At 40.4% G+C, this 22,115-nt stretch overlaps 1 protein-coding gene across 2 annotated transcripts in view; it reads left to right on the top strand.

Annotated features, from left to right (window-relative positions):
* The first annotated feature begins 5,138 nt into the window (after nucleotides 1-5,138).
* NFYC (nuclear transcription factor Y subunit gamma) overlaps nucleotides 5,139-22,115 on the top strand; it is a 59,412-nt gene continuing 42,435 nt past the window's right edge. Inside the window, exon 1 of one of the 2 annotated variants that reach the window (XM_039511457.1) lies at nucleotides 5,139-5,381. In XM_039511457.1, the coding sequence (XP_039367391.1) occupies nucleotides 5,162-5,381 (220 nt within the window). In that variant the 5' untranslated portion in view covers nucleotides 5,139-5,161. The remainder of the gene's footprint in view (nucleotides 5,382-22,115) is intronic. The other variant, XM_039511456.1, reaches the window with a different exon arrangement.

Genomic DNA, 22,115 nt, shown 5'->3' with positions numbered 1-22,115 from the left:
AAAGCACAGGGCCCAGGGCAGTTTCCCCGTCTGTCCTATGGATGGGACAGCTCTGAAAATATAACCCCAAATATTGCTGGAGCCGGGCCCATGTTCCTGAATATTGCTGAAGCAAGGGCACCACTGGTCCATATAACTCACTGCCTATGACCTGGCTTGCTAGCGGTCCTGATTCTGCTGTGCAGGGCATTTGAAACAACCCCATCCTGTATGCCTGCTACTGGATCCTTGTACCAGTCAGAGACAGCAGCTGTACCAAGTGAGCTGAATGGGATCTGATATCTGGTCTGGCTTTGGGCTGGGAGTTGCTCCCTGCCCTTCTGTCGGTGAGACAATAGGAAATGTCCTTAGCTGGGAGCTGTGTCCCTCCATACAAAAGAAGCTGTGCTAAGCTGGTCTCAGCTGGTAGTTACACTTTACGGCCCTTATATTAAACCATAGGTGGTTTTAATGACTTCCCTACAAACCTGGAAGTCATAAAATCATATTGCACAGAAGAAGCTGTGTTGCTTTACCAGGGATTAGGCTTTCTTTTGTTATATGAAATGTGTTTTGATTTGGAACAGAGAATGCATTAACCGAACAAAACCTATTCCATTAACTGTTCCAGACTTTATTACAGAGCATCTGTTTGTGCATTGGGAAAGAATTATGTAAACAGCCCTGATTCTGTAGCAGGTTTTTTGGATGGTTGGTTGTTTTTTTGAGTGGACTGCTCTTTGTACACAGCCTTATTTCACAAGGTGACATGCTAAAAATGCAGATAATCAGCTACTGTATACCTCCACCTGGAGGTGAGAAGCAAAACTGCAAAGTCCCAACACAGCTGAGTCCCAAATACCTCCAAATTACTCTACAGGTGACAGTTAGGTCACGGGTGGGTTGTTTTTTCCCTCTCAGATGCATGAAGAAAGCCTGACAAGTGGGTTGTCTGGGAGGAGTGAAAGTTTGGGCTTGGTTGGGGATTGTTTTTAACATTAATCATATCAGGTCTTGTCTAGTCTGCTCTGGATGGTTGTCCCTGTGGATGAGAAAACTAGAGGGATTCTGACAAGTGATAAGAGACTGAAATCTGAGCAATTGAGAGGAGGGATCTTTAGTCAGACTGTTTAAAATACCTTGTTTTTTGTTCACACCCATTTAGCTCAAACACCTAATGGAGCCTTGGGAGAAAAGTTCTCTTTGTGATTCAAACACTGCCCCCCCCCTTGCCACTCCGAGATTCTGTTCAGTTTTCTGGTCTCCTGAAGAGTCTTCAGAAAAAAATGATAAGGAAGACATGGTGTGATCTTTTATTCTAAAATAAAAAACATGCAGGGCAGAAAGTTACCTCTTGGGATCCTTTTCACATCCCAAAAAGGAAAAAAGAGTTTGGTTCTTTTCAGGTCACCTTGAAGGACAAAATTTCCAAAAGCCCATTAAAAATGTACCCAATATGTGACCAATATGCTCCAGTGGCATGCATAATAAGGCAGGCACAGTAATTACACACTGAGGGGCAGACTCTGACACCCTTACTCAGATTAGGTAGCACTTCACTTCCCATGTGATCCAACTGACTTTCATGGTATTATTCATGGACTAAGGAATATCAGAAACTGGCCCTATCTTTTTTATACACGTGAGCAGAAGGCACTGTGGCTCACGTGCAGTCAGGTACTATGGTATGAAGCCAAATTAATACTTTACAGCAGGTGTTTCTTTTTTTCCCTCTTTGCAGGATCATGGAAACTCAGACTAATTCCCCCTTGTGAGGCAGTTAGCAGAGTGGTGTGGAGAAGGGAGGTAAAAAACAAAGGAAAAAACAACTTCTGATGCAGGGATGCACGATTTTCAGCCGTGTCGTGCACCCTCTTCTCAATTCTTCTGAAAATCAGTGTCATTTTTGCAGTAAAGTTACCCTGGATTTGGCTGCTGATACAGCAAAGAGGTGGCTGAGCGGGTAACCGATATTGTTCAATATGAAATCGACAAACCAGGAAGAAATATTTACGCTACTATCAGCAAGAAGAGAGAAAGCGGATAAAGCCTCATTTCTGCCTTTCCTTGCCTCCTCCAAGTTGCAGTCAGCTTAGCACAGAGTAGACCTGTTGGCAGAAGGCTACGATCCTTTACAGGGAGCCAGGTCACTTCAGTGATGTGTTCATTGCTGTTGAGAAAGCAGCTGGGAAGGAAACAGAACATTGCTGGCTTAGCACATCAGATCACAATTAAAATAAATTGGAGGGAGCACAGAGGAAATGGGCAGAGATTCCTTATATCATCTTGCCCTCCAGCTCATAAGAAAAGCAGCTGTTTTGATCTATAACTGCACCTTGTTGCAAAATCAGCAGCAGCATTGGCTGATGGATTTATAAACAAGTTAACATGAAGATGCATAGCAGTAAACACCTCCAATAGTGCCACTCCAAGCATTCAAAGATCATGAGTCAGCTCTCAGAAATGAGTTTGGCTTAAAAAGCATGAGCTCTTTAAAATAATATAGTTGGAGTTCACTTGTACTTGTCCTCTGCACATGAGTCACATATCCAAGCTTTTCTCTGCAACTACAAGGGCTACAAACTTCCTTTTAATAAACCACAGCTGAGAGCCTCATGCATTCACATGAATCCAAGAGCTGATGCTTTAAGAAAAACACCAAATATCGCAAGACTCTATAACAATTGCAAGCATTGGCAAGAGTGCCATATCAGAGCAACCACTTTAGCCCCGCAGGGAAGCTTGGATCAGAAATCAAATCATACAGGGGTAGGGATGGATATTCTGGTTTTAGTACATTTCCTAGAGAAACTGGTGTCACATCACAAACCGCCACAACCTCAGTGAATACCCTTGTGGGCAATCTTAGCAGAGAGGGCATAAGGACTGAACACAAAGACTCTCATAACAGTGCTATAAAAATAATATAATCATCATTGTATTTGTCAGCTCAGCTCTGGTTATATTGTAATGATAGTGGTATCACTCCACCAGATATCAGGAAAGCGATCACAGGCAAAATGGAATAATTATGACAGGTCAACAATACCAGACATGGCCACACCACAGCAGTTAGCCACCTGAAATCATGGAAAAACTTCCTAGGTTGCAACAGAACTGCTTGAAAAATCGCTACACAACTGAAAACAAAGTGGACACAGTTAGCGATACTTGACAAGGACATCAAAATGCACAAAGGATTGGTCTACCTGGGAGATGTTTAAATCACTTCCAAACAATGGTTGGCAGGTCAAGAGTCAGTATGCGGAAGTGGGGTTATTCCAACAATCCAGAGACATGTGACCGCGGTGAAACACAAAACCACAGAACATCTGTTGGTCTGCTGGCTCTTGAGGAACTGTGCACCATGGATGATCTCACCAAAGCTACAGATCAAGCATATCATGTGCTCAGCACTAGAAAAACCTATGATAATGTGGAAGGACACACGAGACAGCAGCTCAGTTCTGACTGCAGCTTTATTACTAGTTACGGGATAGGAGCCAGGAAAAACCCAGCTTCACTTTCACATCCAGGTGACGTTTACATGGCCAGGCAGTGAGGAAAATCATCATTTGACTAGTAAACTGAGTGTGTTATCTGGTAGTCAATGAGAGATACTAAACACACAGAGCCGCATTGACGCGGCAGGTAAGCAAACTAGCCCGGCCCACCAGGGGCTTTCCCTGAACAAGTGGCGGACCGGTTTTGAGAACCACTGCTTTAGAGGATGAGAGACTACTTAGTGGTGCAGATTTCTTGTTCATTGTGGAACCTGCTACATGCAAAGTAACATGTGAGAGTGCCATTACAATGTATGCTAACTACTCATACTAAGCACTCTGTTCCACCTTCCATTTTTTCTGTGATGCTGGGAGTACCTTTCCCAGACCTGAAGAACAGCTGTGTGTGGCTCAAAAGCTTGTCCCTCTCACCAACAGAAGGTGGTCCAATAAAAGATATTTCCTCACCCACCTTGTCTCTCTATGCATCTGGAAGACAGAATTGTTGTAGCTCAGGACTCTTCCTTCGCAATCAATCAGTTTAGTGAAATGCAGGAAGGATATAAGTGATTTTAGAGTTGACACCAGTGACAGAGTCAGGTTTTGCAAACAGACAAGGGAATGGGGTATTGGTGGTGGACTGCACAGTGAGCCTGCCATGCACTTACCCAACAGCAGCAGCTCCCATCCCATTAGGCTAGGTCCAGCTCCTTGCTCTAGGTGTTGCAACCTGGTGCACAGGGTTACAGCACCATTCAGGTTTGGTGATTAAGTGTCAGTCAGGCCAAATTTGAGTGGCATTGCAACCAGGGATAGGGGGTTGCAGTGCCATGCAATCCCCTGTCCCTTGTCAAAACACCTGGCGTGGGAAGCTGGGCCCAGCTGCTGCTGCTGCTCCAGGGTGAACGTGGGGCAGCCTGGTTCTCCAGCCTGTGTGAAAATTTGTGTGGTACACCTCATCTTGTCAACTACATACTATGCTTGAAAAGGTGTCACGTATACACCTAAAGGCCGCCTGCGGTCAGCTGCCTCCCCTGCCTACACTGGCATGGCCAACAGTGCTTGATGTTACTGTAGCTCGGACCCTAGAAAGTGTTGCTAGTTGCAGGAAGTGTTTCTGGCTGCAGGAAGCGTGCAGCCCTGAGCTAGGTAATGCTCTGCAGAACCGCTGCAAGACTTGGCTGGCTGGGCCAGGCAGAGAGGAGAGATTAGCTGCAAAACAAAGAAAGCATCTGGCTGAGGTTTTCTCTGGACAGACCAGGGACAGGATAACGTAGGTCGCAGGGCAAGAGAGAGCCCCTGTTTGGGGGTGTCAGGATCAGGACTCCTGGGTTCTCCTCTCATGCCCCAGCCGGGGAGGTGTCAGGACTCCTGGGTTCTCCTCCTACCCCCTCAGCCAGATCAATGATCCCTTGTCCTTCGGGGAGCCTCCTCCCACGCCTGTGAGGGTGCAGAGCCCCGGCCCACTCTGGGTGTTATGCCCCATGCAGGTCCCGGGGCGGCTGAGGAGACCGTATGTGCTATTCAGCTTCCGGGGTTCTTCAGCCACCTCCCTGGACTCCCCGTCCCAGGCCCCTCCTCCGCCTGGGACCGCCCCTCCCCCTTGCCGGAAGGAGTGAGTCCCCTCCATCCCGCTCATACCACGGAGATCTCGCGAGGCCCAGCATCAAGTCACGGGCATGCGCAGTGTTTCGCCCGAGGGGGGAAAGGGGCGGAGCGTCCGTTCCACCGCCTCACGGAGCAGCCGCCATCTTGTTTCTCGCCCGCTTCGCGCTCGCTCCGTTCTTTGTCACCCCCCCTCCCCTCTCCCTTCAGCCGGACCGGAGCAGAGCGGTAGCGGGCCCCCTCCCGTCGGGGCCCCGGGCAGAGGAGGTGAAGGTCGCGGCGCTGGCTTGGCTGGTGAGTGAAGCAGGGGGGCAGGGATCCGGTCAGGGGGGCGGGCCGATGCGGGGGCTCTCAGGGTGGACTCTTCCACCAGCCCGTGCCGCTCCCATTGGCCGAGCTTCCCTATCGCCGCCGATTGGCTGGTGGCACGGAGGCGGGCAGTGAGGACTTCGTGATGATTGGCTGTGGGGGAGCGGACCGGGGAGAGGACAGGAAACTGAAGCACCCCCTTTTCCCTCTGGCGCTGGCGGGGTGGGGGAAGGGCGGGAGCTGGGTGGGGGGTGGTGGTACGGTGGCCTAGCAGGCAGGGGGAGGGGGCAAGGGGCGTGTAGGAAAAGGATCCGTGCTAGTGGGGCTGGATGCCCTGCATGGGAAGAAGGTCAAGGGGAGCGTTACATGTTGTCTAGGGAGTATGCGGTGGGCTGGAGGTTTAAGCTAAGCAGGTTTGGAGAAAGGGGTGAAATGAACCCTTTGAGGCAGCACAGCCAGGCAACTCGAATGAGTGGAGCAGGGGGAGGCCTGTGTCCCCTTAGGGGTGAGGACCTGCACCACACACACTGAAGTAATAACCTTGTTTATAAAGCACTTCCTCCTTTTCCAGTGAGTGTGAGCGGATCCCTACACAATAGTGTATAGTGCTTCTTGTACAGCAAATGTGTGAGAAAGGGGAAAGATCGGGTGCTTTCTTGTTATCACTTAACTGCCACTTACTCGCTGAATCCAGCTGTTAGGTTGATGGGAGGGCTTCTAAGTGAAGCTTGCTTTACCTCCTGTGACAATCAATGAGTGATGGGTATTGAATGTCTTCCAGGATTGTCATGCAAAACCTCAAGTTATTAAACTTTGCATCTGAAATACATTCCCATAATATCCCAGTTTCTGTAAAGTTGAGCAAGGATCGACTCCCAATGGGGGATGATATTCAACCATAAAATATTGGGCAAATTATTTTGCCCATCTATGGCATCTTTCATCTGAGGATCTCAAAAGCATTTCTCCTTTTCAAAGTTTGACCCAATATTTTAACCTTAATGGGGAGTGCAAGGGGAGAGAAAACCCTTAAAAACAACTAAAACCACTAGAAATGTCTTCACAATGAAAAATCATCAAATTAAAGCAGTTGATTTTTTAAACACATTCCCATGTGGTGATTGAAACCCAAATATGGCAGCACGAAGAACCTTGAAAGTGAAAATAACTGTAAACAAAAGTTAAACTGACTACTTTTACTTTGAGAAATTAAACTAAGATTAATTAAAACATTAAACAGCATCAGGGGTAAACGTGTTAGTCTGTATTAAACAGCATAGTAAATAGGCTTGAAATCCATTCTGTGAAGTAAGTAGGTGTTAGTCATTCCCGTTATGTAGTCACTCTCCTAATTCTGTCTAGAAAGTTGTGGCCCTTATCATTGTGATATCTGAGCATCCCATAGTCATTAATAGGTTTTATCATTGCATCACCCATGTCAGGAAGGAAAGTACTATTCTGTTTTACAGATTGGAAACTGAGGCACCAATAGATTTTTAATAACTTGCCCAAGGTCACACGGGATGTACATGGCTGAACTCGGGTGCCTTAAATCTTAGTCCGGAGGCCTATTTGCTAGACCTTCTTTCCTCCTGAAGTTTTACAGCATGTCACTCAGAGCTAGGATTAGAACTCAGAACTCTTGACTCCCGGTGTAGTGCCTTAATGGTGTACTGTTCAGAAGCAAATGATCACCATGTTTTTTATTTCTGACTAAGCCCAGTGTCCCATATAAGATTTCAAGAAGAAACTCCTGGTATTGAGAGCTCCAGTCTATTTTAGAATCTCTGTGAATAAGCCCTTGTAAGTACCCTCATTAGTTGCCAGAGTCTGTGCAGTTGGATTGAAAGTACCATTTCACGTCAGTGTGATAACAGTTAGGAATTGTGGTGCAGAGCAAAGAACATGGCAGCATGCAAGACATAGTTATCTTTTTTTATATTGGCCACAAACAAAATAACCTAGTGTATAGCTCTTCACTTCTTCCTGACCTAATATATTCTAACATAACTTGTTTTGGTTCACCTTTCACTATGAATCACAACTTTTTCACTCAAATGTTAATGAATTTGCTTTTAGCTAGAGATCTTTATTCCTACTGAACACTGGAATGAATGAGTTTAAATGCCATTCAGGGTGGACACAAAATTCTTGATCGAATAAACTGGAAAGTATTTTAGTTTGGGACTGACCCTGGAAACCCCTACACAGCAGGGTAGGATTGTTATTTAGTAGTTATATAGGGGACTGAGAATTAGGACCACTAGAATCTATTCCAGCTGGCTGGCTGACCCTGAGCAAGTTGTTTAATCTGTACTACTCTTTCTTTCTCTATAAAATGTGTAGTTTTCTTGCCTATTTCAGAGAGTTGTGCATATTTAATCTTTGTAAAGTGTGTTGAGATACTAGCAAAGAGAGTACTCTATGAATGTAAAATCATCATTATAAATACTGTTTATGCAGGGAATATTTAAAGTCCAAGTTAAAATAAAGTATTTAAAATATCACACATTGTTTCCATCTGTTCATAGTGTGATAGACCCAGGCCAGTTGGGTATAGCAGAAGGCAGATATACTAGCCACTGGATTAACAGTTTTCTGTTCCCTGACTGACCAGAGCAGGGGCTGCTCCAGGCTAATGAGAACACCTGACTCTAATTAACCTGTAACGAGTCAGGTGAGGCCATTAAGCTAATGTGACCACCTGACTCTAATTAAGGCCCTGCTGATACTATAAAAAGGGCTCACTCCAGTTAGGCAGAGGAGAGCCAGGGAACCAGAGGAGAGGAAGTGCGGCTGAAGGGCTGGTTACCGAAGACACCCTCAAATCGTTAAAGGAGCCGTAAGGTAAGGGAGAAGCAGGAGATCTGTGGGGAAGTGGCCCAGGGAAATGTAGCAACTCTGGCAGTGAAAGGTTGGCTGCCAACAACTGCTACCATTAGGGTCCCTGGGCTGGAACCGGGAGTAGAGGGCGGGCCCGGGTTCCCCCCAACCCATGAACAGCTCATGGAAGGGGAAGTCAGGTCCCTGTCAGGACAGGAGGCTGAACAGAGACTGTGGGAGTTCTCTCACCAACCTCCTTGCAGCCTATGATGAAAAGGGCTCAGTAGACTGTAACCCTGGCCCTAGAGAGAGAAGGGCTACGTGGAGGGTCACAGTGAGCCACTGAGGCTAGCATACACCGCCTAGAAGCGCAGGACCCACGGGAGCAAGGTCAGAGCTCTGCCACAATAGTAACAGGTCACACTATAAACATGTACCACCAAATATGATGCCTGCTAAAGTCACTCAGATAAGCTATCACCAATAACTTGTAATGTTTTCACAAAATACTAAGATGACACAATTGAGGTCAGATTAAAACTTTTGATGCTACTTAACTATTTTTCATCTGTCTGCCAAAAGTGAAGATTGGGAAACAGGTTGGGTTTTGTTTTGGTTTTTTTCATTCTTGCTCAGATCCCATTTTTATACCAAGCACAATCAGTGCAGTGCGCTTATATAAACTGGGGGGGAAATAGTTTTGTTGTGGAGTAACTATATTTAGCAGGTGTTCTATTGACTTCTTGGCACACCTTGTTTAAAGAGGCTTCTCTTTAATGTGTATATTTAAGCTTTTTTAAGTAAAGCTGATTCTTCTCTAATTCATATGCCTTTAAAGTACACAGTCTGGACAAAAGACCACAGTGCAGAATCAAATCTGCATTTTTTTAATTGTTGTTCTATAAAAGAAGGGATGGTCAAAACTTAATAGCAAGTTGTATCCACTTGTTCAGTTAGACTGAATTAGTCACTTGGGCAGTTCTGACCTTACTATAAGAAAGATGACCATTTCCTAACTCAAAATGTGTTGCATCCAGCATGGAGGAAACTCTACATTTCTCTTGACAGATAAAGAAAACATTATCACAGAATTAAATATGAATAAATTGAGTACAATTGGTCATGACTTGATCACGTTTATAGTGTGCAAACAGAATAAAATCCAGAGTAGTGATATATACACACTTGGTGCTTTAAAAGGGCCACTTCAGAAAGCTGAAAACAATTGAGCCAAATCAGATGGGAGGAAGAATTTAATCAGAAAAATGTGAATGATAATTGGAAATTGTTTAAGAACACTTTATTAGATGCCTAAAAATCTGTAATCCCACAATCAAAGAAGAAAACTGTATTGGTTAAAAAACTGACCTGGTTTAAGGGGAAATTAAGGCAAGTGTATGTATTTAAAAAAAAATCGAGATTAAATGGAAGAAAGGTGAAGTTGATAGAAATGAAAATAAATCAGAAATTACATATGGTAGGAAATTGATAAGGGAAGCAAAGGGACACAAGGAGAAATCTGTGGCCAGAAGTTATGGCCAATAAGGAGGAGTTTTTAAAGTATATTAGGAACAAAATAATCCTGATAATGGTATTGGTTCTTTACTTGATGGAAATGGTAGAATTATCAATAATACAGAAAAGGCAGAAGCGTTCAATAAATATTTGTTTTGTATGGATGGAGGGGAAAGACATTGTATCATAACTCTTTCCATTCCACTAGTATCTTGGAAGGATGCTAAACAGCAGCTATTAAAGTAGACATTTTAAAATCAGTTAGTCTAGATAACTTGTATCCAGGAGTTTTAAAAGAGCTAGCATAGCAGCTCGCTGGACCATTAATATTGAGTTTTCAATAAGTCTTGTAACACGAGGAAAATTCCAGAAGACTAGAATGAAGCTAATGTTTATGCCAATATTTAAAAAGGGTAAATGGGATGACGCAGGTAATTATAGGCCTACTGGTCTGACATCAGTCCTGTACAAGATAATCAAGTGGTTGATATGAGAGTCTTTAAAAAAATTAAAGGAGACTAATGTAATTAATGCCATTCAGTATGGTTTATGGAAAATAGATCCTGTCAAATTAACTTTATATTTTTTGATGAGATTACAAGTTTGGTTGATAAATGTAATAATGTTGATGTAATATACTTAGACTTCTATAGGTCACTGGACTTGGTACCACATGACATTTTTATTATAAAACTAGAATGATAAAAGATGGCATACATTATATGGATTAAACGATAACTCTCTCAAATTGTAACTGTAAATGGGGAATCATAATAGAATGGGTGTGTTTCAACTGGGGTCCTGCAGGGATTGGTTCTTGGCCCTAGGCTGTTGACATTTTTATTAATGACCTGGAAGAAGTAATACAATAATCAATGATAAGGATTGCAGATGATGGAAATTGGGGGAGTGGTAAATAGACTCAACTGCTTCTGCCTAGGGAAGTCTTGGAAGCTCCTTCGCTGGAGGTTTTCAAAAGGAGGCTGGAGCCATCTGTCTTGGAGGGTTTAAACACAAAAAATCCTGCATCTTGACAGGGGGTTAGACTAGATGACCCTTGTGGTCCCTTCTAAGATCCTGTAATGAATAGGACAGGTCACTGACACACAGCAATCTAGATCGCTTGATAATCTGCGCTCACGTAAATATTATGCATTTTAATATGGCTAAATGTAAATATATACATTTAAGAACAAAGAATGTAGGCCATAGTTAAATAGTGGGGAACTCTATCCTGGAAAGCAGTAACTCTCAAAAAGATTTGGGGGTCATAGATAATCAGCTGAACATGAGCTCCCGGTGTGAGGCTGTGGCTAAATGGGCTAATTCAACCCATGGCTACATAAATAGGGGAATCTCAAATAGCAGTAGAGACATTATTTTACTATTGTTTTTGGCACTGGTGCAACTGCTGGTGAAATATTATGTCCAGTTCTCAGTAACATTCTCTACCAATATTTGTCCCATGCTATGTAACATCCTGGTATGACTCTTAATGCTTTTACTATACTAGGCTTGTTTGTGCCAAATTTCTTACAGTTGCTATCATCGATGGTGTAGACAAGGCACTGGCAGCAGATGGTGTTTTAAACACTGTGCTGTGTGGACCTGTAAGAGAGGGTTAGACAACACTGTTTAAATGCTGGCAGGTGCCTGGAGCCATCTTTGTGCTTACACTCCCACCTGTTGTGCTGAATGATTGGGACCAACCATGGGAAATTTGGGGCAAAAAAGCTCATGTGGATACCCTCTAATTCTAAACAATTCCTTTCCCTCCTTGCATCTGAAGAAGTGGGTTTTTTACCCATGAAAGCTTTATGCCCTAATAAATCTGTTAGTCTTTAAGATGCCACGGGACTCCTTGTTATTTCCCTCCTTGGTAACCCTTCAGATTCTTGTTAACAGTTATCCTATCTCATCCTTTGTCCAACGTGTATCGGAATTAGTTCTGTTCTGTTGTACAGTTTTTATGCCTGTGAGCCACCTGTTTGACGTTAAACAGTTGGGAGGGACTAGAATACTGAGGGGCTCTGATAATTGGATATGGAGCTTTTCATCTCTAGGTTTCTGATTCAAATCCATACCAAACAGTTAATGACTAAGAGGGAGCATCAGCACCATCTGATGGCCATCTATGTGCAATTGCCTGAAAGCATCAATTCAGGTACTTGAGGACATTTGTCACATCGCAAAAGCCACCTCCATGTCAGTCTTGGTTGTAAAGCCAAACACGGACAGAGACAACACTAGTTAAAGGTGGTCCCTCCAGTTAAACATTGGAAGGGCAATGGTGGGAGCTTGCTCAATGTCTGTGTCTGAGGCACAGAATAAATAAAGAAATTTAATTCCTAATACCTGTTCATTCAGAACTCTTTATTGTCACTAAATTTAGAAAGGAAAATGTTGCATATGCTGTAAATTTAAGTTCTTTACAGTGATCAAGCTTCCTAGCTTCATAGGCCATCAGAATGTCATGATTCATCTACCTTTTGATTCTATGCACTTGAGATCAGAAATTTTTATCTATTAGTCTCTTTAGTGCCACTATCTGATTTTTTTTTAATGATATATGTGAATACCTTGCAGTAGATTGTCACTTCTGAAAAAAACAACTCTTATCTGTAAGCATGCAATGATAACTTTCAGTAGCCAAGATAACTAATAAGCCATATAATCAGTCAGAGGTGGAAACATGCAACTTACTTGCTGTCTTCCAGAATCTTCATCCTTTACTGGCTTTCAGGTGGGATTTTTCGAAAGTGCTCAGCATTGGCTTTACTCCCCTTGATTTCATGATAAGAATAAAACATGTGCAATCTGTCCAGCAGATCAGAATAAGGTCCTTAGACTATGTAGTGTTACAGTTAGTTAATCTAAGCATTACTAGATTTTTGAGATTTTTAAGAACATTATTATGAAGATTGAACTTTTGTTACTAAATATTTCATATGCCACTAGGGTAGATATTTTCTGAAATGCATTTATTTCTATCAGCTGTTTGGGTCTAACTTAATCTTTTAGTACCATCTCTGTTTTATGCTTCTTAACATAATTTATCTTTCCCTTCACTATTCTAACACTTATTGTAAGTGTGTAAAGCATTTTGGGATACAATTTGTTTGAAACCTGGTATAAAAAATACAGATACGTTGCTGCTTTAGATGTTATTAATCCTCTATCCAAAGCACAAAATACATTCCTACTTCAGTATATGTATGAGAACATTCTGTGTTTAGTCCATTATTACAAATCGTGGGCCTGATCCAGAGCCCACTGCCGTCAATGGGAGTCTTTCTATGGACTTCAGGGGGTTTTGGATTAGACCTGTTGTCATATGAACATTGACCTTGAAATATAGCAGCCTCTGTGGCTTGATTGGCATAAAGGTTTATTTCCATTTTAGGCACATGTTTTCAGTTACTTTTAAACTCTCAGTTGTTTTAAATTTTCTAAAGTTTTCCAGGCTTCTTTTCTCCCTGAAAGTGATGATGATTTTATTTTAGAGAGGTGGGTTTTTTGGGAGAGTGGGGGTGTGTGTGTGTGTGGAGTTAAGAGCAAAAATAGTTTAGATGTTTGAGAGCAGGGGAACCTGTTGTAGAAACAATACTTGGAACCCTTGTTTGAACATCAAAAATGACTGATATTAGACTCTTGAAATATGGCATGGAAATAGCCTTCAGTGACACCTACCTTTTTAAGCGTTCCGTTGGAAAAGGATCTTGATTTGGTTGCCTGAACAGACTTTGAAAATTGAGTACTGAGCTAGCACAGAACATTTTTAATTGTGCTAAGTTCACTCAAAGCTAACAAAGGTCATGCTGTACATGTGTGCAGAGTTAACACCTGCAGAGTGAAATAATTAGAGTAGGTAGGTAAAGGGTTCTGTTGGCATACTTGCTTCATTTGTGAAGTGTTTTGTAAGGTCAACAGTGAATTAGGTACCATGGAACCCTTTCCCCAAGTGAAACAGTAAAGTTCATGAGGCAACATAAGGTACTCATGCCTTGGAGGAAAAATCAGCACAGCTTCTGAGACTCAAAGTGGTTCTTTCCTACCGACATCTAGTATGTGAAGAAGTGCTTCCTGCTGTGATCCTCATGAGGTTCATGGGATAGGGCATTTTGTGATGTGTAGCCAAATATTTCTAATTGATTTTTTTTTTTCAAATACAACATAATTTTCTACAATTATGCTACCTGTGTAACATTCTACTACTGGCTGCTACTCCTGTGAGCGCCACACAGTCCATGAAAATCACTAATGAAAGATACACAGTGAACCGTTCATAACATACTACACATTAAGTAAAATGTATTTTAACTATTTATATTTCTCAGTGAACATTAATGGCATGTGTCACCTATGTATTCATCTAATTTAACTTCAGTTATCTGCCTGATTTCTTGAACTGCATTTATGTGCTGCTGATGAAAAGAGAATGTGCATGCAAGTGCAAATGTGTACATTTTCTTAAACAGTACAATTTATAATAATGTAGTTATGCCTTGTATCTTACTGCACTCACAAAGTTAAGGGTTCACATGCAACCTGTAACTGTGGCACTTCATTTTTTGAGTGCTTAATTGTTCAACCTTAAAGTTGTCTTAGCTTGTTTTGTTTTTTTAACTCGAATTACTTAGAATGACAGATCTGTTTTGGAAAACTATAAAAGGTCTTTGTGCAAATAATTAAGACTAGGGCTCAAATAGATTACTTCAGTTCTGCTACATTAAAGTTAAAGTTAGTCTAATTGTTTTAGGCTTGCTTTTCCTGCCTTAAGAAAAGCCTATATTGTTTTCACACAGTAACTTTCCAGTGTGTGCTTACTGTCTTCTCAGATGAACTGCTATATGGTACTGTATTGATGTTACACAGACAACCTATCTGGCCAATCAAAAGCCCCTAAATTATCTTAATTTTTTTAAATGGACCTCAGATAGCCAATAAGAAATCCTTGGGGTGGGAAATAGTACGACTCTACATTAGTGTCAGGAAATCTGTCAGATGTGCAAGATCTTGTCAAATATCTTGTCAGTTTTTGTATTATATATATTTACTAAATATTTCCTTATGTAAGTTTCCTTCTAGTTTGAAGTCTGTGTCTGACCCCTGTTCTGCATCTCAAGGTAACTTTAAAACAGGAAGTGTACAATGGAGGTTAGTGATGACATGAGCAGCCAATCCAGACTTTGTGAGCTTAACAGATAAAGGAGCTTAACCAATAAGACAGCAGCGGAGGCAAGATTTGGTGTCAAATAGCATGCTAGATTGAATGCCTTTGACTGTTAAAGTGGAAGGAGGCTGCACAGTGTTTCACTGGCGACTCGGGAGTTTTTCAGTGAGGCAGGGGTCAGCTGAAAGACAAAGAAAAATGGCGAATAGTTTGCTGAGAGGGCAGCTGTTCAGTTATGAACTGCATTGGACATTCCAGAACCATTTTTCTGCATCTCTTGCTGCCTTTGTTTCCTCTTCCTTTTTGGTGGGGGATGGATAGGAGTGACTTGCTTCTCCCTGTCTGAAGAGGGATAATTAACTGCTTGTAAAATTAATGCAATTCCTGGTAAGTTTAATTTTTGTTTTATGTGGAAATCACAGAAATTGTCTAGCTTTAAGGAGAGGAGATAAGTTGAACTGTCTCAGAAAATGGCCACTTTACATTCCTTGCATACCTTACATTGCACCTACTGTACCTTGTTCTATTTGGATTCTGCATGCCCTTCAACTGTATTTTGCTAGTTTAGTAGAGATAAGGGAAGATGAATGAGGAAACTATTAATTTTCAAAGAAGTACAGCGATAAAATACTTATTCTGAACAACGAATATGGAGATTCAAAGCTTGAACTATTTTTCAGAATAATTTTTCTTTGTTCAAGTGCACTGAAGCTTTCATAGAAGAAGAAAATGTAATATTTTGAGTGAATTTTTCTCCACATTTCCTTTTACTTTGTACCTTTAAAGAGCACCAGTGACACTGTTATGAATTTGTATACAAATATGCCTTACTGTCCAGTAGGATTTCATATTCAGGGCCCTGAATCATAAAGTTAAATTCTTTCATAACTTCCCCCTGTATATCACGAATAGTACTGTTTCTTTAAAATGGCTGTATAATGATGGGTAAAATTTTGCTGTCTTCATTCTCACTGCAGGTTATTCATAATGTCTTCAGAGGCTGACTGAAAAGGAGATACATTAATCCTTTAAATCACATCCTTTATGAAGACCACTAACGTAACTCTTTAGATAGCATATGTACTACAAAATATGTCACTTCATATTATATAGCCTTCTTAAAATTGTAGTACTCTTATTATTATCAGAATGTGAAAGTCTTAGTAAGTGCAGCACATTCTGTTGCCCTTGCAGATAATGCCACATTTTTAGGTTAGGGGATATGAAGCCTAACATTAGCACATAGGTTGCTAATCAGTAACTGTTCAGTTCTTGGGAGTAATGAAGCCTTGTATCTCTTGTACAAACATCAGCAGAACACTTGACAAGTATAAGCAGCCCTTTGTTTTCCTTTTTATTTGCAAATAAGGACTGAAGGTCACTGGAATGTTCCTGCAGTAGAGCAGTATTACAGGATCTGTAGTCCTGCAAAGGACAGCCATGGAAACAGAATGAGAGAGTGCTTAACGTAGAAGTTTTTCAGTGTAAAGGATTTGCATGGCAAACGGAATAAAAGACTTGTATTCCATATTTATTTATTGCTCTTGCAGTCGAAATGGTGCTGCAGTGAAAGTTGCTGGAGCAAGGCCTTCCTTCGCTAGGAAGAGTGACCTTGAAATACTGCTGCTCCGAGTTTAGAGAATGAAGGACAAAGTTTGTTTATACCACGTTGAACTGGAAAAAAGCATCCAAGTTGAAAAATGAAGTTACTTCCGATGTCTGGGAACATTGAGGTTGACATGAATAGGCTGTAGATCTAAATTAGAAATGATTTTCAACAATGATCCAAATTACATCGCAGTCCTTCTCTTTCCCACCCATACCAAAAGATTCTAAATCTCCCTGGCATTACAGTCGTTGCATTGTCATGAGTGAACTGCATGAGACAGATTCAATATTCCCATTCTGATGCTCTTTATCTTCTTTCTAATCTTCAATTGTTGGCCATGGAAGTGTTTTTCTAAAAGCCCGAAGTAGTTGCATTTGTAGCTTATCTTTGTGTGGGAGATGGAAAAGCAGGCCAGAACATTATTTCTGGATCTTAAAAAAGAATTACTGTTCTGTGATGTTAATAACTGTGACAATAAAGGCATGCATGCTGGAATTAAACTTTGCCAAGAGTCAAGAATAAAAGGTCTGTGATTAGCATGGTCTTCAGATACTATCTACTCAAAATATATATTTTGAATTTAAACTAATCACACATATCAATAATGTCTTCTGTTTGCAGACAAAGCCTATTCAACTTCGATTTCTGGGTTGTATTAGTGCTAATTCTGGGTTGCCTCCATGCTAGTTTCAAATCAGAGAAGGTGATAAGGTCAGGGGCGCTACACTAAGGGCTTGTATACACTTAAAACACTACAGCAGAACAGCTGCCCTGCTTCAGTGCAGAGACTTCCTACACTGTTGGGAGGCGTTCTCCTGTCAGTGTAGATAATTCACCTCTCCAAGAGGCAGTAGGTAGGTTGACCTAGCAATGTGAACACAGGGACTTAGGTTGGCTTAACAGTGCCACTCAAGGGTATGGATTTCTCACTCCCCAACCAATGTAGTTAAACTGACCTTTTTTTTGTGTAAACAGCCCTAACGTTAGCCAAAATTGTTTGTACTGTAGGGTCCCTTTTTGTATGTGAACAGTAGTAATATTAAAGCTTTGTACAGGGTTAACAGCCAGAATCAATGGACTTTTACTGTGATTATGAAGGTCATTAATAACATTTTCAAGCAAAAGAATGAATGACACTTTGAAGTCTTCCCTGTGAAGATTAAGATTTTTTTTCCAGAGAAATGAAGGCAAGGTGCATTGAGCCATTTTGAAGCAGAGGTGAGAGGCTGGAAGGTGTGTGTATGTGTGTGCACATATGCTGTAAAGAGAAGATAGGAAATCCTTACCAAATATGCTTTTTTTAATGTCCAGTTCTTACTACTACACACCGTTGCTTAACATTGTCTGAAGTTAAGAGCTTAATTAATCATAGAATGTCAGGGTTGGAAGGGACCTCAGGAGGTCATCTAGTCCAACCCGCTGCTCAAAGCAGGACCAATCCCCAGACAGATTTTTGCCCCAGATCCCTAATTGGTCCCCTCAAGGATTGAACCCACAACCCTGGGTTTAGCAGGCCACTCAAACCACTGAGCTATCCCTCCTCCACCATTAAGATAGATGTATCTTTATTTAACTATGTCAAGAAGGCCTGAAGAATTATAAAAGTGTTTCACTAGAGCTAGTAAGGGATTTATTTACAAATGGGACCAGTTTCTATCTGCTTTCTTCCCCACCACTGTGCAGGGCAGGAAGTGAAGAAGATGCACTTTTACCCCAATTTACTCAGTGCAGTAAATTTAGTAGGAGCCTAGTCCTGTATTCTGTGCTCACCCAAAACTCCTACTGGTTTCTTTGAGAGTTTAAGGTGCCCAAGGAATGTAGGTTTGGGATCTCAGTTTGAGAGGAACAGATTTCATTTTTTGTGTTTCAGGTCCACGTGATAGTGAAGCCAGGTTTTTAGTTTGAACAAGGTATCTATATATATATATATATCCCATTGTTTCTGCAAGTGTGTGTGTGTGTGAGAGAGAGAGATATTTTGGAGTTGAAGTTTATAGTGGGGAAAACTATTGCCCACAAGCTGAAAAAGTAGCAGTGGGATATAGAATGATTGAGTGTAGTTATCCACTGGAAGTCACTTTACAACCAAAGGGCTGAAAATTCGAGTCTCATGCTGTGGTAAAGCATCCATATTTTAACTTGTATGGTCATGTGAATCAACCTCTGCCAATTTCAGGACTTAGCCGATTTGTAATAAAGTGAAATTTGTATGGTTTCTGTCTCTTGTACCATTTTTTTAAATGTTGTTTCTCAAAACATTAGTGAATTAATCTCCTGGTGCCTCCAGGTGTCCAAAAGCGTTGTCAGCACTTGTTATAAGAACATTGATTTCAGGAACAAACTTCCAAGATACTAAAACTTATTGGGAGTTATCTTTTGGATATTTTTCCTTATAAGAAAGAATTCTCTTGCAATCCTGAGGGGTCTCTTATTCAGGAGTCTTTTTGAGTCTGGGGGATTTCCATAGTCTGTTTATAACTTCCTGCCCTACTTGGTCACTTTGTATAAAATTGGGTCAGTCTGAGTAGTCGTCTTTTTCTTTTGTTCACTGAAGATGACACAGACTTGTGTAGGGTGAAGATTGGTGGCACTTATATAGTGTGCTGTTTATAGGATAGAATTGTAGAAGCTAGAAATGCACAAGATTTAGTGGATTATCCAGTCAACCTCCCTAGCAGTTCAATATCTGCTGGCCTCAAAACTGAGGCAATGGACTCCTCAAGTATTTCCTTATGTAAAAGTAGGATAGATATGCTGGTTTTAATTTCATTTTTCACAGTTTCTTTATTATTTACAAAGCACATGGATCAAAAGAATGAATAAAGAAATATACAGAAAAATTATTTGAACAATCTTCATATACAAAATAAACAACCTTCCTATCCAAAAAAAATCACAGCTGCTATACAACAAAAACAATGCAAATATTATTTTTTCTTTTTCTATCTGAAAAAGAATAAAAATTTCAAATCCATAATTATGCGTGCATTAAATAATTACAAGGAGAATTTTTGCTTTCTATCACTTATTTTTATATATGGTGTCTGCTGATATTTTGGTGCTATTTTGAATTGTTCTTTCTGCCTTTTCCCCCTATTTGCAGTTTGATGGTTGGTCCTACAAATGCAACAGAAGAGCAAAGAAATATGTAGCACTTAGTGCTGCATTAAGATTAAATCACAACTTTGCCCCAAAATTGCTGCAGCATCTGCATTTGAGCTCAGTGTCCTATATAAACCCTGTCTGATGCAACTACTAAATAGTTGGTTAATAGCACTCAACTGGCTTAGGTCTTTCAGCCAGTTACATTGTTTGACTGTCTAATGGTAGTTGTGTATGTGGGTATATGTGATTTTTTTATTAAAAACCCTGTCTATATTCATGTGTTGTGTATAAACAACTCTAGTATGTGAGGGCTAACATCAAAAAACACACACACAACCCCCCCCCCAACTTCCTCCCCACCAAAAAAAACCATATGGTCTAATCCTACATTGTTTTAAGAGTATTTTGCCTGAGTAAGGACTACATGTGAGAAATCTATGTATAATGCTCAGTCATCTCTGCTGTTTAAAATACAAAATGCAGCAAAAATAAAGTCATAAACTTAACCAAATGCTAAATAAACTTCTTAGGTCATGCCCAGATATCACCCAATCCAGGCTTTCTTGGACTGTCAAGAAGCAGCAAATTCCAAAGGTGATGCCCCACAAATGAGAGCTGTGTTGCTAGCTTTCACACTGAAGTGTTTCCTATTGAGAGCCTAAAAAGACTTTCTCAAGGAAGTTAAGGTAGGGTGCATAGAGCTACTATTAATTTTTGAGTGGAGGTAGGAGGCAGGAGGGTATCTTCTCTGTTCTTTGATGTTTTAAAGAGAGAGGAACTAAAGTGTGTTCAGGAAGCCCAAGTTATCTTTTTTTATTTTTTTCTTAGATGTAGAATTGGTTTCAGGAATCTTCCAGGGCTAAGAGAATTATTCTTTTGGATTTTCCAAGACCTTATGAAATGCTGCTTTTTGTTGTTGTTAAATTGTACACTATTCTTTTTGTAGTTACAAGGGCTTCATTAACTAACTTTTAATTCTGTTCATTTTTTGAACAGTTTTAACCATGTTTCTGAAAATGTTAGTACTTGAAGGACACTCATTTTCACTTATATGCTTATTGGACACTTACCAGATAGTAGCCTAAAGTTATGTAGAAAATAGTGACTAATGTAGGTATAAATCACAAAATGCCTAAAAATACCGTTGAGTATTGAGGTTACTAATGTTCCAGCCCAGGGCATGTTCTAAATAAGTATAGTTTGAAATGTATGCTGACATTTATTGCTGCCACATATTTGAGCCTGAGAATATAGTTGTGTGCCAAAACTCATCATCTTCAGTCCTTGAAATTAGATAAACTATTTAATATATTTTTAGACATGTGACAAATCCACTTAATTTGTATCTTGCTGATGCCAAATAACAGCCCTGAAATTTCATCAGCATATTCTGTACAAATCTGAATAAGAGACATCATGTCTCTGAGGAGCGAGAAGTTGTCACATTTATTTCAGCAGTGCTTTTTTAAGTTAAATTTAAAACTACACTACATCAACCTTCCACAGTTCTATTCCTTAGGCCAAGTAACTTTTTTTGGATAGGTAAGTTAAATATCATTCACTTACTATCCACATCATGATCATGAATAACTGCAAGTGAGTAAATTTTTGTTGTGTCTGAGCTGGCAAATTCGTGATTTGCAAAGCTTTGTTGCTACAAACAAGGATTTAAATTTATAAAACCACAATATATAGCACATATTTCATACTAGATTGCCTGAGTGAACAAGATTAAAGTTAGGAGACAAGTTGCACCATTTCGGATGTTGTTCTAATGTATACAAAGTATGTAGTATTTTACCATGTGAAATAGACCTTATTCAAAAAGTGTTCAGATTATTTGAGTCCTTTACATCTTTACTCAGCATTTGATATAGAAATTTATATATACAAGGTATATCTTAACACTTGTTTTTTTTATCTATCTAAAGGCCCTCTGAATCCATTTTTATTCTGTATGGGGAAAAAATCTTACAAACACTGAAACCAAACCTGGGAAGGATTGAGTGCAAAGGGAAACCACAAAAAATCTTGGTAAATGTTTAACTTTTAAAATACCAAATCTTAGCTGTGACCTTGTGCTCTGTGGTTCAAAGGAAGAAAGGAAACTAAAATAACTGACACAAACAGCAATTCAGATTAGTTTTGCTTACTTTTTAAATAGATCACCTTTTAAAAACATTAAAATTGAGCATTTTACAGTCACTATGATACTTTAGTCGTGTGCTGCACTAAGAAAAGGTCAATTATTGAGTCTCTTGCATTCAGTTTCATGCCTTTCAGTGCACTTAAGGTGTCTGGTGGTCCTATCATGGAATAAACCCTATGGTGTGTGTGTTTGTCTAATTTGTAAATAAAACTGAGAACCATCACTAGGATTAAAATTAGAGAAATAAATTTGCATAACAAATAATATATGCAGTCATTTTGTGTACAAAGTCACATGGATAACACAGTGGAGTTCTTTAACATGAGTTCTGTGATATTATGTAAA

Source organism: Mauremys reevesii, linkage group 23 (assembly GCF_016161935.1).
Source record: "Mauremys reevesii isolate NIE-2019 linkage group 23, ASM1616193v1, whole genome shotgun sequence".
Taxonomy (NCBI): domain Eukaryota; kingdom Metazoa; phylum Chordata; order Testudines; family Geoemydidae; genus Mauremys; species Mauremys reevesii.
This window is presented reverse-complemented; position numbering and strand designations above follow the sequence as displayed.